Below are 17,609 nucleotides of genomic sequence, written 5' to 3'. Positions count from 1 at the left end.
GCTTTTTGAAACAGTTCTCTTTACCCGTGATCACTGAGTGACGCCTGGGGCAGGGAGGCCGACCAAGAGTCGGGGGCGAGGGCTCCCCCACCGTCCTTCCTCCCCCCACGCCACGTCGCCCAGTAGCATCATGGAAAGGATTCTCCCATGCAAACCCCGGAGCCGGAGCGGAACGGGGAGCGCAGTTCTGCGCCCACTGCCCCCGGGGCACGGACACGGCCACAGCACGGGGGGCAGAAGGGCCTCAGGGACACGAGACACTGGAGAGGAAGAGGGAACCCCGCCCGCAGCGGACCCCAGGCACCCGCGACCTGACGCGGAGGGGCAGGGCTGTGGCACAAGGGGCGAGGCTTTTTAGCAGCGCGTCCCCCCTCCCCTCCTTTCGGACGAGGAAGGAAGACTTGGGCCCCGCAACTGGGAAGAAGAGAAAGTGCAGCCTCTCCCCGCATGCGGCCCGGGAGGGAAGCCCCGCCCCCTTCCCGCGGGGATAGGGCACCCGTCTCCCATCGGAAATTGATCAATAAATTACAAAGTAGAGGAAAGGGAGGCGCAAGTTTGGGGCGGGATTTCTTCCTGCCCTCTTCTTTTCCCCTCTCAGTCCAGTGCATGTGGTTTGGTCCAGGCCCAGTCCATTTGTGAAGCAAGGACGAGCACTCCCCGCTTGTCTGTACAAATGGTCCAGTCCGCGGCGCGAGCTTCGCAGCACGCTCACCCCGGCGAGACCATACTCTGGGCAGGGGGGGGGGGGGACAGAGCCTCCGAAAGATTCTTCCGTCCGAATGAGGTCACCTGCATTGACGCCGAGCAGTACGTGCAGCTGTGAGGATCCGTCGTGCCGCCCCGAACCCCAAGGTCGCCCATTACAGTCCTCACCTGGAGGCCTACACTAGCAGGAATAGGTCCGGACAGAAACGCCGTCTGCCCGGGAACTCCCAGAAGTCTGGCCTGGAGGAAGAGCGAACAGCGGTTCAGCCTGGAAAGCCCCCCGGACAGAGAGACAGACACACAGACAGACACACACACACACTCACTCTCACTCTCTTTCTCTCTCTCTCTCCCCCAGTGTCCCCCAGTGTTTCTTCGATCCTCAGCCCCAAGCTTCCTCTCTTAGATTTCCCCTCCCGAGATGACAACGACAGCCGGGCTCCAAGCTGGTTTCCCTCCCTTTCCCACAGTCTTGGATTCTTCCAAAGTGCTCCAGGTGACACTGGACCAGTTCATTTCCCATCCTGGAAAGGGGGTGTGGGATTAATCCATTCCACACCCTGAGGATTGGAGCGGTCCATTTGTCATGGGTAGAGGGGAAAGGACTAGGCTGGAGGCTTCAGGAATGTTGAGTTCCACTTCCCACCCCAAGGGGATGGGAGGAGGAGCTGTCGCATTGGGGATCCGCCCACCTTCCGGCTGCAGCTTGCGGAGAGGGAGCCCTGGCGAGCCCAGGGCCCCTGCTGCGGCGGAACGAAAGTTGGGGGGCAACATCTCAGCTGAGTCAGGGGTTACGCCTCGGAGGTCTTTCTCTCGGAACATCTTCCTCCAGGATGGGGAGCGGCTGAAGGACTTGGCGCTGTCCTAGGTATAAGGGCCCGGCAGCCGGTGAGGTACCAGGGCCGCGTACCGATTCCGCCCCTTCCCTTAACTCCACCCCTCTCGACTTCACTCCTATCCTTGACTCCACCCCTCTCCACGTCCCTTCCCTCTTTAACCCCGCCCCTCCCCTGGACCGTCTTCCACCATCACTGGTTGGGAAAGTCAAGCCCAACCCCTTCAGCTCCGACCCTAGAGGTGCCGCTTAGAGTTGTCTCCTATTAAGCTACTAAAGCTGCGCCCACCTCGTCCAGCCGCCTGTCTGTGCCCAAGGAGATGAGGTTGCTGAATTCCTTCTCCAAGAGCTGCCGGGCCTGGGGGGAAGAGGTGAGAGAGTGGTTGCAGCGTGCAGTCTGCGAGGTGAGGATGCCCAGAATGTCCCGGGCCTAACTGCAGCTCACCTGTGCATTCTGCGTGGGGATCTGCAGGAGCAAGGCCAGGTCGGAGTAGTCGAAGGTTTCGTCCAGGGCGAGCAGCGCCCCGTGCACCCCGCTCTCCGTGAGGTTCGTGGCGAATTCCTTCAGGCCCAGCCCGGACACCCAACCCATGACCCGCTCATTGGACCACACCATCACGTCTGGGGACGGAATGGACCCTCAGCTGTGCCCCTCCTGGGGCCAGTCCCTTTCAATTTATCCCGTATCTCCACCCCCATTTCCTCTTTCTGACCACGCCCCTATGCTGGCTCCTCCCCCTCGCTATTTATGCCTCCTCCAGCCCTGCCCCAAACCCCTCCACTTAACTCCCTGCGACACTTACACTGTTCTACTCACCTCGGATCTGGGTCTGACTCTCTTCCCGCCTCCGCTCCAAGTCCTTCCGGTCATAGTTGAGCCTTTTCAGGCACATGATCCCGTAATGCAGACTCACCCTGAGCAGCAAAGGAAGTGGAGTCACAGGTGAGCCCTCACAACCCCAGTGATGGTCGCCTCTATTGGGACCTTCCCGCTGTTTGTGATCTCCTGGGAAAGAGCGAGGAATTGCTTCATTTGATCTGTTCTATTGATCGCTGATCTTCCCAGGAGTTGGGATATTTTCAACAGGCGGTTCCTATTGGTCATCTTGGAAGGGGTATGGGCTCAACTAGCCAAGCTGTCTCAGAATTTGGAATTTTCCTAGTGGGCCATCTCATGGGCCGATGAGGCACAGGAGTCAGGCTATTCAGAGAACCTGAACTAAAGGACGGAAAAATAGTCCAAGGGATTCCCCATCACTGGTCTTATTTGCCAAAGACTCTCTAGGAATGGGGCTTCCCCCCTTGAACTGTCATCATTAGCCAGGCAACCCCCACCTGTGGAAGCTGTCCACCATCTTGAGTTGGCCCCGGAGCTCCTTCTTGTTAAGATGATCTAACATGCGGGCATCCACCAGAGACTCCATGAAGTAGCTGCGGTATTGGGGCAGCCCCAGGCTGGGCAGCCAGTCGTTTCCCACCCACTCGTGGTTCATGTCGCCATATGCCAGGATCTGGGGCCATGGGCAGGTGGGGGAGGGGTCAGGCCCTCTGACCCCTTCCCGTGTATGTATGAAAGGGTACAGCCTAACCCCCTCCCCCATCCGAGGTTGTTCTTTCTCCACCCCATAGCAGGACAGTGGCCAATCTCTGCTCAGGCCAATGGACAATCCAAAATTGTCTCCTCCTTCATAATGACAGCATAGACCCATGTCTACTCCAACTGTGGTTCTTGGACCCACAGCATCACCATCACTTGTGAATTTGCTGGAGTTACAGAATTTCAGACCCCACCCTAGGCTACTGAATCGAAGTCTGCATTCTCACAAGATCCTCAGGTGATCTGAACTGTACATTAAAGTTTAAGAAGGACTAGTTTAGCATTGTCCCAACGCAGAACAATGGACCAGTCCATCACTACTCCCCCAAGTCAGGACAACGGATACTTCCAACATAGCTCTCTCCCCAACAAAGAATAATGTATCTAAACACCACTCTTGCACTGTCCCAGAAAATACTAGTCTAATGCTGTATCTGACCCAGACCAATATTCTGGATCAGCCCACAATCCTTTACTCCCTTTAGTATAAGAACACCATCTATACCTTCCCCTGAGGGAAACAAGACCCAACACAGCTCCTCTACCTCGTGTGAGCTCATACCTCTCCCCTCTTGAGAACAAAATGTAGCTTCTCCCCAACTTCTCAGCCTGAGGTGCCGCCCCCTCCCCAAATGCTTTCCCATTTGCTCCAGTGGAACAATCCCACTTCCCTCTCGACCAGGGGGAAAAGAGCTGCTCAGCATCTCCCTCTAGTTATAGCAATGAAACAGCCCCTGGAGCCTCCGCAACCCAACATACTGGAATGACCCGTGCACCACTAACAATGGAACAGTAGGGCTTCTACACCGACCCTCATCAAGCTGCAATGACAGTCCAGAGCAGAGCTCTGCGCAGCATTCCCCCCCCCCCACCCCTTGGTAAGGATGGAATGCTCTGGCGAGGGTAGGGGCGGGGCTCAGAGAAGGAGGAGCGTCCATGCAGCATGCACAGCCTGTTCATGCGCCCCCTTCCCGCCCCGCGCCCCCTACCTGCTCCCAGCTGATCTCCTTGGTCTCCTGACCAGTTAATGGGAAGAGGGGAGAGAAGGGGTGGGTTAAGGGGCAGGTGGAGGAGGGCTGGAGGGACAGAGAGACAGACAGACAGCCACAGAATCACCACTCCCCCGCCCCTCCCCAGGGAAAGTTAGTGCCACCCCCAAGGCTGCCGGCAGGGGGCACTCACAGGCTTTGTCGTCGCCGTGAGGGACTCCATCTCCTCATGTGTCATCCACACGTTTCCTGTGGACTGAGGGGCGAGGGGTGTTATGGAAGTTGTGAGAGAGCTTCTGGATAGGGGAGGGGAAGGGGGTCGTGGCTCCTGGAGGAGCCGAATTAGGCATGGGAACACATAATTTTCTGTATGGAACAAAATGATAAAATATTAGAAAGCAGTAAATGCTAAGGGAAAAAATAGTGTTAATGTGCTGGGGTGATGGGGCGGGTGGCTAGTTTGGCTGTTGAGTTAGGGAGGCCTCTTGGAGGTGGTGACATTTAAGCTAAGACCTCAAGGATGAGAAGGACCCAGACTTAGGGAAAACGGGAAGGAGGGCTCCAAAGGGAGCAGCAAGTGCCAAGGAGCAGAGGAGAAAAAGGGGGCCAGGGGCCCCTCATCCAGGGCCTTGTAGAGAACCATATGAATTTGGCTTTTTTCCAGGATGGGATCCCTCTGGCTGCGACGGCATGAAAGACAGAATGAGGGTTAGGAGTAGCAGGGAGGCAGAGAGACCTGAGGGGAGACCCCACCCCAGAGATAATCCAGGTCAGAGACAATGGGGAGTAGGGTCTACCCGACCAAGCTGGAGTGAGCCGGCCCAGGATTGGCTACTCTGATAGTGGGCGGGGCCCTAAGGCAGCAAGGGCTGGGATTGGCTCCTGGACACTCACCGTTCGGGAGGAGGCAGGAGCAGAGGGTGAGGTGAGCGAGACCATCTCCTGGATGGCAAGGCGCAGCTTGAGCCGGTGCAGAGGGTTGCTGATGCCGATCTCACGCTGGATCTCCGTGTCTGACAAGTTGGCCATGATGGCACCACTCTTGACATTTGCCCGGCAGGCGGCCACATACCACGCAGGCATGCCTACCCACAGCTGGACCGGAGGAGGGGAGGGAGGAAGGAAGAGAGGGGGAAGAAATGAAACAGAGGGACAGAAACATATCAGAGAAGAGTTGGGAGAAATGGGAGGAGAGAAAGAAAGGAAGAGAGGGAGACAGAGATGGGGAAACGCAAGTGGAGGAGAAACAGAAAGACATGGGAAGTTAGCAGTGAGAGGACCAGACAGGGCAAAGGAAAGAGATATGAGGGTCAGAGAGAGACACAGGGAGACAGAGGAGGAAAGTCAGAGGAGAGTTATACCAGAGTCAAAGGGGAAAGAGAGCGAGTTGGGAAAGACAGAGATGAGGAGAGACACACAGAGATGAGAGACAGAGATGAGGAGAGAAAGTCACAAAACACATTGTGAGAGAGATGGAAGAAATACAGGGAATGACCAGAACATAGAGATGGGGAGAGAGGCAGAAAAATAAGAGATAGAGAATCTCAGAGAGAGAAAGAGAGAGATGGGGAGACACAGAGACAGCAAGAGACAACAGGACCAAGGTGAACATGGCCAGAAAGACAGGGGTGAGGGGAGAAGAAAGAGCAACAAGATCTACAAGAAGCCTGACTCCACCCAGGACCTCACCCTCCACCCCCGCCTCTGGGCTAGGAGGATGGTGCTGGGTGGACCTGGCCAGCCCTCATGCTGGGATTCTCAGAGGGGTTAGGGATCAAAAGTCAGGACATTTCTGGGCACCAGTACCTCCAGCCAGGAGACCACAGTGGGCCCATCCCAGGCAGCAAAAGGCAGGCCCTGACGGCAGGCCTCTTCCAGAAGTTCATGCCTGGGGAGAGGGGGCCAGGGCAGGAGCTCTCAGGGCCAGAGATACCCAACCCTCTTGGATGGCCCTCCACGTCAACAAGCCCCCACCCTGCCACCAAAACACTTTTTCTGAATGTAGGAAACATGACAGATGGTTAAAAAAATACATGTGAATCTTTGTAATAGTCTTCCTCCCTACCCCCCCACCACACACACCAATAAAGAGAAAAGAGAAAAAACAAAAAACAAAAAAACAAAAACTCTGGGAGTTCCCAAGTCCTCAAGCAAGCAAGTTCAGGATACCAACACCCTCTCCCATAATTTTCTTCTCGTTTATGACCACCAACCTCCCAGAAAACCCTCACACACACACATACACACACACTCACTCACTTCCTCTTGTTCCTTCGGTCCTTGTCTCCTGGGCCTGTCAGCTTGGCTAGCCCCAGAGGGTCGGTGGCCAATGTCTCATCTGAGGGTGTTCCAGCTGGAGGCAGGGAGGGGCCAAAATTTGGAGAGTCTCAAAGGGGAGGCAGAATCTTTGATGCTGGGGGTGTTGAGAAGGATGCCAGGAAAGCAGAGGCCCAGAGGGATTAGTAAATGAGGCCACACAGAGGGAGTGAAAAAACCAGACAGGGACCAGTGTCACTACCTAGACAAGGAATTGGAGAAATCCCCAAAATAGGGCTGGGTTCACTGGGCTGGCCTTGGTAAGCTGACAGGGGTGTACTGGTAAATGTTTAACAACTGGCTCCCTGGGAAAGGAGGGGATATTTTCTGATTAACAGCATTTGCCAATTTCCATGATGTAAATAATTCCACCAATTTCCAGCTATCAAAGCAGTTCACAAAATTCCTGTAAATTTAACTAACTTGGATGTCACAAGCAGACAAGCAGGCTCCAGCATACCAGGTGCCCTGCCTTTAAGATGTCCCTCCCTCTTTCTCTATTTAAAAAATAGGTAAATGAAATAAATCCATTTGCCCGCCAGTCATTCAGGCAGGCCTTGGAGTGCCCTTTCCTTGTCCCTCTTCCTCCCCTCTACCTCTGCCAAGGTTCTAGGTTCTAAATGAATTACCAAATGAAGACAGGAATGAATGTCAAGTGAATATGTAAAGAAGAAGAAAGGAAGGGAGAAAGGAAGGATGGGAGGGAGGGAATCAGTGTACTCACCCAGAGAAGAGCTGTCCCGACCTGGTGGTCCCATTCGCCCCTTCTCCTTCTTGCCAAAGAGACGGCCTATGGATGACTTGATGCTCTTCTTCTTGGGAGCTTTGTGCAGGGAATCTGGGGTGCCCTCACTGAGTGAACAGGACAGTGTGAAGGTAGATCCCATCTGGAATGCCTCCTCTCATCCCAAGTCTTTGTCCACTCCCATCTTATCCTTCTAAGTAAGCCCCTCCCTGTCCCATCCCTTATCCTTACTGACCTTCCCCGTGACGGTCCTCCATCTTCCAGGGAACCCGCCTGCAGTGCCAAAGCCTGGGTCATTCTCTCAAGGCGGGCAGAGCGGGGAGTGGGAGGTGGGGTGTCTCCTGGGATTGCTGGCCCCTCTCCCCGTGGAGCCCCAGCTTCCTCCTTGGGGACATGATTCTGGGGACAGAGAGGTAGAGATGCTAGACTGAGTTGGAGGGGTCATGCTGGGGACCCTCACTAGTTGGGATGTCTACTAGGTGTCTGGGATGTCCCTGACTTGGGGCACTACTCCTGAAAGTAGCCCAGATTAAGTGGGAGTGAGCTGCAGAAATATAAAGGCAACTAGTGCAGTCCCCCTGGAGCTTGACAAGTCCATATGTATTATCTTAGCTTCTGGTGTCAGGAGTGGGATCTGCTCAACCTCAAGGAAAGCTAATGTGTTACAGGTTCTGAAAGTAGGAAAGCTGTGTTTAAGGCAATTAAATAGGGCGTATAGCTCTTGTGCCTCCCTCCAAGGTCAATTCTCAGGATGTGACGGTAGTTCTCAAACGTATATTTAGTTACAGAAACGTTTTTTTTAAATCCTATTTAGACACCTAATGTGTAAAGTAGGTAAAATTAGATCCGATCTGACTGAAGTACAAGTTAGGGTTTGGGAACCCCGTGGCTCAGCCTCCCCATTGCCCTTTGAGTTGGAACTTTCAGGGAAGCTAAAGTTGCTTTTGAAACCACTGGTGTGACAGTCATTGCTGACCGTTGTTAGGGAGCCCTGTTTATGACCTCCCGCCACCACCACCACCAGCAAGCTGAGGAGACTTAAGAACACTCACAGCTTTGTCAGTGCCCTCGCGGGCAGGGCTAGGGGGTGCCAGACGGGGTGTTGAGTGGCCAGAGCTGGGAGGGGAGGGGCTGGCAAGGGTAGAGGTGGTGAGGGAGGGGGGCAGTGAGCAGCTACTTCGGTAGCGTCCCAATGAGTCCAGGCCAGAGCCAGACACCCGGCTCTCCAGCTCCTCCGCCCTTTGTTCTGTTGTCTCCTTCTCCTCTTGGATTAACCTGAGGAAGGAAAGGGTAAGATGGGGTGAGAGGACTGAGGAAGACAATAGGAGAGGGAGTCTGGGGATCCCAGTGAGCCAAGAAGGCTTGGTGGGTCAAAAATAATTCTGGGGAAGGCACAATGAGGTTAGAGAGTGTTGGTGGATCCATGATGGCTTCACAGGTTCAAGGGGGAGTTAAGGGGCCACGATAGACTCAGGAGGTCATGGAGAGAGACAAATTGATCACAGTCTACACCAGGGTGACTGTGAGGATAACCAAGTGGTTCTGGAAAATCATAAAGGGATTACTATGGGGAAGAGGTCAAGCTCCAAGGAAGAGAGCAAGAGCAAGGTTTTAATAAGTTCAGGCTAAGATCAGGGACTCTGAGGTCAGCCTAGGATCTAGGAAGGTCATACAGTCATTTTGTGAGAGTCAACGCCTCAAGTCAGAATGTCTTTGAATGGAAGATTGTGGTCATGTTGATGTAGTTGCTGGGTCCCATGGAGAGTGTGTTATTAGAGAATTGCCAAATAGGGCAATTGCTGGAGAAGCAGGGTAGACTTTATGTGATGGGGGATTCTTAATAAATTGAAGATTCTTATTATATTAGGTAGAAATTCTTGGTATCTAGAGTTGAGGTTCTCCAGGTACTTTGGACTGGGGACCTGTGTGGTGTTGAGATTCTTAGGGCACTGGGAGTCTCTGGGTACTGTTTGTGTGAACCCATAGAACGTATGATGTATTGGAAGATTCTTGGTGTATCGGACTGTGAATTGTGGTATTTGGGGATGCAGCCTTTGCTACGTTGGGAATTTGAGAGGACTGGCTGTGGAGGGGTGTGTGTGTAATGTATACATATAGCACATAGGAGACTTCTGAATATATTCTTAGGGGTTCCTGGATAGTGGAGAGAGTGTTGGCCTGGGAAAATTCCTTGTGGATAGGAGGAGAAAGGTTAGGCTTAGGCCTTCAGATCAGTCTCCAGAGCCAGAGGGGCTGCAGGGGGAGCTCAGGCAGAGCAGAACAGATTTGGGCCAGTGCTCACTTAATCTCCTTATTGATGGCCTCCAGCTGTTCCTGAAGCATGATGGCCAGCGTCTGTACATCGGCCTGCCCACTGGGGGATAGCAGCTCGGCACCAAACATCCCCTCTGCTTCCTCCTCATCGGAGCCATCCAGCTCCCCTGGGAATGCAGGTGGCATGGACCCTGCAGGGGCAGACCGCTCCCACTCCTGCCTCTGTGTGGAGACAGAGGGATGTCAGGTGGACAGGGGCCGATGTAGGTGAGGGGTGTTCCCACACCTCTCCTGACCTTTTCCACCTTCTATGACCATGCCCAAGTCCCACGACCTGGGCTGCCTTCACCATATGATCCAACCCCCACACTTTTCCCAGCCCAGTTTTCTCTCTTGGTGGGTCCCTTTTCCTGTCCACCCATGACTCCGCCTCCTCCCCTGGGGGTTTCCTTTGACCCAATCCACTTCCTTTCTTCACTTGGCCCCACCCATTCTAGGATACTACACCCTGCACACCGACCCCCCAAACCCACCCCATCGTTCCTCTTAAGTTCTCACCAGGCAGTAGGACATCCACGTGAAGAGATGTCGAGGCAAGTGGGGGTGATGGAGTTGTGGAAGAAGGAGAGAAGACAGCGTGGGTCCTGGGGACTGCTTCTCAACTCAACCCCCGCTCAGAGCCCTGCATATCAGGATCCACTTCCCACCGCTGCCCTTCCAAGCCCTGCTAGGCCCCAGAAGTGGCTGCTGACCTTAGAGGGCTCATCCTTGACCCCCGACCAGCGGCCCCTCTTGCTTGCCCGGCCACTGCCAGCCCCATAGGGGTCCAGGTGGGCGCCAGAAGGTAATGTGGGTGCCTGGGAGTAACGGAGCTCCAGGGCACTGCCAGGGAGGGACCTGTGGGCATGAAGAGGGTAGTCAGAGACCATGGGGCCAGGAAAAGGACACAGATGAAACTGGTCATGGGGAAGACCTGGGGGTAAGAGGAGTGGAAGAGGGATCTCAAGTCGAAGGCCAGGAAAAATGGTCTGAAGTCAGGGGTCAAAAATAATAGGGATCAGTGGAAGTCTCAGGCAGACTAGGAGTGACGGGGGGAGACATGGATCGATGGGATGAGCTTAGCCAAGGGGGCTCCACAGGCAGAAATGGGGCAGGAAGACTACCATTACCTGGAGTAGGAGGATGGTGGCCTCCCCCGCAGCTGGTCAATCTCCATCTGCATCCGCTCCATCTCCGCCAAGAGCTGCTCCTGTGGGGAGGTTGGAGATGTCAGGTCAGAATCTTCCTCAACCCTGAGTATCTGCCCCTCCCAGCCAGGCTCAGACCATCTCCATCAATGCCTGCCCCAATTCCCTGGCCCTCAGCCCCAGGAACAGCCCCCCAGGCCTCTCCCTACCTTGTTGAGCAGCAGCTCATCTTGAAGCTTCTTCATGTTGGCAATCTCCTCGCTTAGCGAGTTCTGTTGGGGACGGGGGTGGGGGGGGGGTGTTGTGCAGTGAGGGGGCGGAGCCTGGAAGCAGCCTCCAGGGCACAGAGAGGACCCCAGGGGGAATGAGGGCATGAATGGTGAGCTGGAGTGGGAGAGGGTTGTAGGGCCAAAGATGCAGCTGGGGAGGTGTGTCCCAGGGAGCCCAGAATTCAGCGTCCTGTATAACCTCAGAGGAGTCAGAGTTTGAGAGTCCATAGGGTTAGAGGCTTCAGGGAGAGCTAAGAATTCAGGGTATAAGTGCCCCCTAGAATTCAGCTCTAGGGTGTTTTGGCTAGGTGAAAGAATGGTGGTCCCAGCAAGAGAGCAGAGAAATCAGTCCAATTCGATTTTGGGGGTGCCCAGATTTGAGGAGGTCCCCAATAACGGTTTGGGGAAAGGTGTGGGGCCTCAGGATTCTAACTTATCAGAGCCCTAGGTCGGAGCGCACCTTCTCCTCCAGTGCCCCCATGCGCTCCTTGAGGTGAAGCTGTAACCGTTCGTTGGACTCGCTCAGCAGCTTGTCCACTGTCTCAGACAGCCGCTTATTGTGGTCATCGTTCATCTTCTCCCGCTGCCGGGCCTGCCCAAAATAGACCAGAGCAGAGTACTCAAGCCCAGAGCGCTGCCCCTTCTCCAAGCTCCCGACCCCAGCAGCCCAGCCCCCTCATCTAGGCTCCTCTTCCAAGCCTCAAAGCCCCCGCCCTCACCCGCTGCAGCTCCTGGTTCTTCTCCTCCAACTGGGCCTCCAGCTGCCGAAGCCGCTCCTCAAAGTTCCCATGACGTTCCTCCGCCTGGAAGATGGAACTCATCGCATCTGACTTTGCCCGGCTAGAACCCGCTCAGGCTCCAGGCCCCACCTCCTCCCAGGCTGGGTTCCAGGCCCCGCCCCTGGAGCTCCTGGCTCCTCCCCCACGGAACTCCAGACCTTACATACAAGATTCAAGCCCTGCCCTCTTCGCTCGTCTACAGGCCCCGTCCCTTTCTCGGTTCCTGTTTCACTCATTCTTTCTGTCCGAACCAGAGGGCACCACCCCTCACAGAACCTCTACGTTCTTCCCCCATTTCAAGTCATGTCTCTTTCCTAGACCCCAGTCCCTGCCCTTTTCCACAGAATCCAGGCTGTAGGTCTCCTACCCGCCAGACTCAAGGCCCCCGCTTCCTCCAAGTTCTGCCCCCTCTCCTCAGAAACTCAAGGCCCAGTTCCAGGCCTCCTCTCACCTTGTTAAGCGCAGCCACGCGCTGGGCCAGCTGCGCCTCTATCTCAGGCAAGGTCTCCGCCTTCTGCAGCGTCTGCTGCAGCTTCTGCTTGGCGTCGTCCAGCCACTCGGCCAGCTGACGGCTCTTCTCTTCACTCTGGGTCACATGGGCGGGGGGAGGGGAGGAGTTAAGTCACACAGGCCGGGCCTCGCCCCCATTGCCCCTCCCCGGCCGTGCCCCCACCTGCCGGTACAGGGACTCCTTGCTGGCCAACTCATTCTCCAGTTTGTCGTTGGCATCGTGCAGAGACGTGGCCTCGCGCTGGGCACTCAGGTAGCGCTTCTCCAGCGTTGTGATCCGCTCCTCCATATCCTCCCGCTGGGCCAGCGCCTGCAGAGATGACAAAGGGCCACGTGGACTACAGCTCCCAGAAGGCCCTGGGAGTACCCTAGGCTTAGAACCCCAGGTCAGGTACCCCAAGGTATCCTGGGAAATGAAGTCCCCTGCCATCGGGCAGTCAGAATGATGGAACACTTGCCAAGAGCTCCCAGGAATAGCCAACATTAGATCCCCTGCGACATGATAGTTAAAATGGTGGTACAACACCTCCCATAAGGTCCTAGGGCATTACTGACTGAGCCTCATGGGATGGGAATTCCTCCCTCTTCTTGGCCCACTCGCCTCAAAAATCCAGGCCTTAATGGGGAGGGAAGAGCTCAAGTGGTAGAGTCCATACTTAGCATGCATGAGATCGTGGGTTCAATCTGCAGTACTTCCTCTAAGAATAAATAAATAAGTAAACCCAATTACCTCCCCCCACAGGAAAAAAAATTCCAGGCCTTAGATTTTTCAGCAACTTTGTCATAGCCCAGTTTAGAATCACAGAGCAAGAGCCCTAGGGTCTCATAGGAAGGAAAGATCCCTTCCATCTGGAAGGAAACATCTCCCAAGAGCCCTCAGGGTAGCACAGGATTAAAAAACAAGAGAAGGAGCTCCAGGACCTCATGAGAGATGGACTCCTGTCTGGGAGCCTGTGTGATAGGACCACACCTCCCATCAGGCCCCACGCTTAATATCTGAAGTAAAAGTCCCAGTGAATGATGAAAACTAAAGTGCTCACTCTTCTTTCTCATCCAATGCCTTCAGGAATCCCTACAATTCCCAGAAGGCCCTTGCAAGTGGGAGTTAAGATCAAGGAGTCTCAGCCAGGATGGGGTCAAATGCAGACAAAGGAATTAAACTGAGAGGTGCAAGAGAATTTCCCAATGATAACATAACAACTACGACCAGGATCTGGGGGACTACCATGTACGTGTAATGTGCCAACCCTCTGACAAGGGTCATAAATCCTATTTTACAGGTGAGGAAACTGAGGCTCAAAAAGAAGAGTCCATACAGCTTGTGGACTGAATCCAGGTGCATGAGCTCTGTGACTATGGGTAAAAAGACAGCGAGGGTTGGGGGGAGGGGAGGGACAGAGGGCAGCCCACCAGGGGCTCCGGCCTCACCTCCTTGAGGTCGCGCTGGAGCTTGGAGTTAGCTTCCTCGGCCTTACCCAGCTCGCGGTGGGCGGTGCCCAGCTCCTCCTCCAGCTGGCTCATCTGGCGGCACAACACCGCCAGGCGCTCCCGCAGCTGGCACACCTCCGCACGCTGCCGCTCCAGGGCTTCCTCCAGCTCTGCTGTACGCCGGTTCGAATCCCCTCCAGGACCCAGACCATTGGGAAGAGTCTGGAATGCGCACAGTGATGAAGAAAGGGACAGAACCCAGGGTGGGGGCACAGAGATATAGATAGAATGCAAGGAGAAAGTTGATGGAGGGGAGGGGGAGTCAAAGGCCATGTAAGGGCCGTGGAGGTCACGAAAGTTAGCTAGCTGACTTGAATCAGAGGTCAAAGGCCAGTAAGGGTCTTAGGGGTTCAGATGTCCTAGGATCAATGAGAATCATACCAAACATTAAAAGGGCTATTACAAAGTCAGGGGGCCAAGTGGGGAATCACAGGGATGAAGACCAATGAAGATTAAGGGGAGGGAAAGAATTCCACCTCTTACCTGCCCGTCCCCATCCTTCCCGGGCTCCTCTAGCCCCGACCGGCGCCTAGACAGCTGTTCTCGAAGGCTCAGAGTCTGGCAATGGGAAAGAGAGATCAGGGTAAAGGGGGTCCTAAAACCCCCGTTCTTCCCACTGCCACTGGTCCTGCTGGGGCCACCCCCATCCCACAGTCTACCCTTAGACCCTGTGCCCTCAGTAAGTCCACCCTTATTCTTAACTTTAGGAGGTGTCCTCTTTAGCCTTGACTTTCCCCACCCAACCGTTTCCTCCTTCAGTTCTTTCCCTCAGCCCCAGCCCCAGTTCTGGGTTCTCCTCTTAGTCTCACTATCACGGGGCAGTACTCGCCCCCCACTCCCCACCGCCTTAGTCCTTCCCAGTGAGTTCCTCCTTAGGAACCCCGCTGGTTCTCTCCATAGTCCAACCCCATTGGTCCTCTGCCCTAGACCTGCCCCCAGGAGATTCTGGAATCCACCCAATCAGATGGAGGCCATTTGTAGTTCCTTAGTCCCTCCCCCTTCTTGGCCACGCCCTCACCTCCTGATTGCTCAGCTCCAACTCTTCCTCTAGCACAGCCACTCTCTCCAGCGCCATCCGCAGCCGCTCCCGGACCTGGGGATGCGGACAAGACAGAGTGAAAGAGAGCAGATCCAATAGAGAACAATTGGGATGTTCTCGATGAGATAGGATGGGCCTGATGGTGCAACACTAGCATTCTTCTGTTTATAAGTGTGAAGCCCACCCACTGGTATCCCCTATCCTAGAACATTTTTCTATTATCAGCCACTCAGGTCCTAGTCTTCGTAGCCTGTCTCAATTAATTACAGTCAACTTTCTTCCCACTTGGGAGACCCCCAACAAATCACAGCCAGAATTTGTTCCATTCAAGAAGCCCCCCACCAACCAGTTCTGCATCCAGGCTCTTCCGATTCTCATACCTTCTCATCCAGGGCCTTGTGGTGCTCGAAGAGGGATTTTAGAGCTTTGAGTACCTCCACCTCGGAAGAGACCCCGCCCGGGGACTGGGCCTGGCGCTTTACCACAGTCATGCGCAGTGACCTCTCGTGCCTGGACACCAGGCACTCCAGGTGTTCTAGGAGAAGCTACAGGGATAAGGGCACCGGGCCGAGGAAAAAAGTCAAGGAAAAAGAGGCAGAGTAGAGGAAGAGGATTCAGACAGGTGGGGGTGGACACATGGAAGAAGTAGAGCCAAGCAAAGGGGTATGGAGAGAGACAGGTCAGGAAAAGAGAACAGGATAGCGGAGGTAGGGAAGGGGTCAAGGAAAGAGTGGTAGGGAAACAAGAATGGTTAAGGTGATAGGAGACAGGACATGAAGGAAGGAGGAGTCCGGCCGAGATGTGGGAGCAAGGAGAAGACAGAAAGGCGAAATGGGGAAAAAGGATGGGTCAGGCTACAACACCCCGGGGTCCCGCCCAGCGACTTAGGCTCCTCTCCCAAGACCACTCACCCGCGTATTGTTCCGCTCCGCCTTCAACTCTGCGATTTCTTCCTCCCGTTCCAGTAGCTGCTCCCGACACAAGTTCAGCTCCTTAGTCAGAGCCGCAAACTCCTGTCCAGACGTGGGAAGAATCGGGACGATTGAATCAATCCTTTGCGCATCTCCCTCATTCCCTAGGACCGGGAGGTTTGGAGACCCCGCCCCTCCTCTCCAAGCCCCGCCCCTTCAAGCGGCCCAGGCCCCGCCCATCACCCTCAAGCCACACACCCCCAAGTGCCAAGACCCACCCCTTCCGGACCGCCCTCCCGGCGCCCTCCCTGGTCGAGGCCCCACCTCCCGCAGGCCCCGCCCTGGCCCCGCCCAGACCTGGGGCAGCGCGATGCTGAGCTGGCGCTGCAGCGAGTCCTTCTCGTGGCCCAGCTCGCGCAGCCGCAACTGCGCGGTAGCCAGCCCGTCCTGCGCCTCGCGCAGTGTCTCCAGCAGGCGCTCGCGCTCGGTGAGCATCGTGACCATGAGGCGCTCCAGCTCGCCGCCCGCCTCGTCCGTGCCCAGCGCCGAGCCCCGCCGGCCATCCTCGCTGATGGTGGGCATCACCTCGCACATCATGGCGGCGGTGCTGGCCTGCGGGTGTGGGGAGGGGCCAGGGAACCGAGACCGTCCTGGTCAAGGCACAGGAAGGGAAACCGAGGCACGGTCACTGGGATACTACTTAGTGAAAACTGGGGCAGGGCAACCCAAGCACTGCCCAGAAGAAGCTGAGGCCCATCCATTCCGACCATGGCACAGAATAAAGTGAAGCTCATTGCTCTCAGGAAACCATACATGGCTACCTGGTTAAGAGCATTTGGAGGAACTGAGGTCAGACTTCATCAGACACTGGCAGCAAGCAAATCTAGGCCCATCCTATTCAGAGAAACCAAAGCCAGGTGACCCATTGCTTGAGCAAACATGGAAAAATCGGTCTACCTATTCTGGCCCTGCTGAGAATCCCCCTCAACCAACTGCCTGAGTGAGAAGACTCAGGCCCAGGTGAGAACCATGCCTTCAGGATGCCCCCAAAACAGGGTTACAGAAATTAGGTCACTGGTACCTAGTTAGCCATATAATGTCATAGGGATGGTTCTCATATGCTATCCAGCCCGATTCCTGCTTCCTTCAACTTCCCAGATATCTAGATATCTGGACCCCAGCTCCAGAAGCATCTAAAGACCCACTCCAGTTGGGAAAAAAAAATGGTGGGGGCCTGTCCAGTGATCTCCCACTCTGCCCGAGATCCAGCTCCCTCTTCCCTCAGGTCACATGAGTCTAGGTCTCTCTGTCGCTTCCTTCCCCCAGACTGAGCCTCCAGCCTTCTCCTCCCTAGTCCCAGGACTCAGAGACCATATCCCCCTCCTCCCAGGACACAAGAGTCTGGGCTTTCAACCTTCAGATTGAGACCCAGAAATCACAGCCTTCAGACTTCTCCTTCCTCAGAACCCAGAAATCCGGGGCCCCAGGCCCCAGGAGTCCAGGTGCATGAGCTGTGGGCAGAGACAAAGGGCGGTCTCCTGAGCCACCCCTTCAGCACACATCAGGTCAGACATCAGGTCAGACGGGTCTAGCTGGCAGAGCTGAAAGCAGGAGGGGCTTTCACTCTGTTCCCTCCTTTCCTTCTCTCCCTTTAGGCAGAGGCATAACCGGTTCTAAGAGTAGATAATTCCCAGCCCCACCCAATATTCAGACTATGCCCAAAGCCTGGGACTGGGACCTTGGACTCCTATGAGGAGAGGAGGGGACTGAGGGCCCTGGGACTTGGGAGGGGAGGCAGCTGGGTGCCTGCATCTTGGGTCTTTGTAGAGGTGCAACTGGGAATCTGGACACCTGAACCCCAACACTCAGAGAAAATTTTTATAAGCAGGCAAGCAAAACTTGGGCCCCAAACCAACATGGTATTGAAACCCCAGAACCTACTCATAAGGTGCAACACAGCATGTT

The 17,609-nt window shown here is 55.2% G+C and overlaps 1 protein-coding gene across 3 annotated transcripts; it reads right to left on the bottom strand.

Annotated features, from left to right (window-relative positions):
- Positions 1-2: 2 nt before the first annotated feature.
- PPFIA3 (PTPRF interacting protein alpha 3) lies at positions 3-16,241 on the bottom strand. Of its 3 annotated transcripts, XM_031459065.2 has the most exons (29): positions 16,002-16,241; positions 15,645-15,746; positions 15,114-15,278; positions 14,713-14,787; positions 14,178-14,252; positions 13,635-13,856; positions 12,370-12,516; positions 12,148-12,282; positions 11,637-11,720; positions 11,378-11,509; positions 10,858-10,920; positions 10,631-10,710; positions 10,214-10,358; positions 9,490-9,677; positions 8,240-8,462; positions 7,423-7,586; positions 7,167-7,294; positions 6,386-6,479; positions 5,933-6,014; positions 5,021-5,221; positions 4,320-4,382; positions 4,127-4,153; positions 2,876-3,051; positions 2,358-2,455; positions 1,986-2,161; positions 1,830-1,898; positions 1,398-1,569; positions 874-945; positions 3-789 (listed from the first exon to the last, which is right to left on the bottom strand). In XM_031459065.2, the coding sequence occupies exons 1-28, from the start codon at positions 16,239-16,241 to the stop codon at positions 887-889; spliced, it is 3,585 nt and encodes a 1,194-aa protein (XP_031314925.1). In that variant the 3' UTR covers positions 3-789; positions 874-886. The 3 variants fall into 3 exon arrangements, with proteins under 3 accessions (XP_031314925.1, XP_064345577.1, XP_064345578.1); XM_064489507.1 differs by having other exon boundaries at positions 3-945; XM_064489508.1 differs by lacking the exon at positions 4,127-4,153 and having other exon boundaries at positions 3-945.
- Between the last annotated feature and the right edge of the window lie 1,368 nt (positions 16,242-17,609).

The sequence above is a fragment of the Camelus dromedarius genome, chromosome 9, assembly GCF_036321535.1.
Source record: "Camelus dromedarius isolate mCamDro1 chromosome 9, mCamDro1.pat, whole genome shotgun sequence".
Lineage (NCBI taxonomy): Eukaryota > Metazoa > Chordata > Mammalia > Artiodactyla > Camelidae > Camelus > Camelus dromedarius.
The sequence above is the reverse complement of the archived record's forward strand: the minus strand, read 5'-3'. Positions and strand labels throughout refer to the sequence as shown.

Coding starts and splice junctions, on each gene's coding strand:
- PPFIA3 (XM_064489507.1), bottom strand. CDS start 16,241: ATGATGTGCGAGGTGATGCCCACCATCAGCGAGGATGGCCGGCGGGGC. Junction 11,721..12,147: donor GCGTGGCTGCGCTTAACAAG/GTGAGAGGAGGC, acceptor TCCATCTTCCAG/GCGGAGGAACGTCATGGGAA. Junction 6,015..6,385: donor GACCGAAGGAACAAGAGGAA/GTGAGTGAGTGT, acceptor CCCTCTCCCCAG/GCATGAACTTCTGGAAGAGG.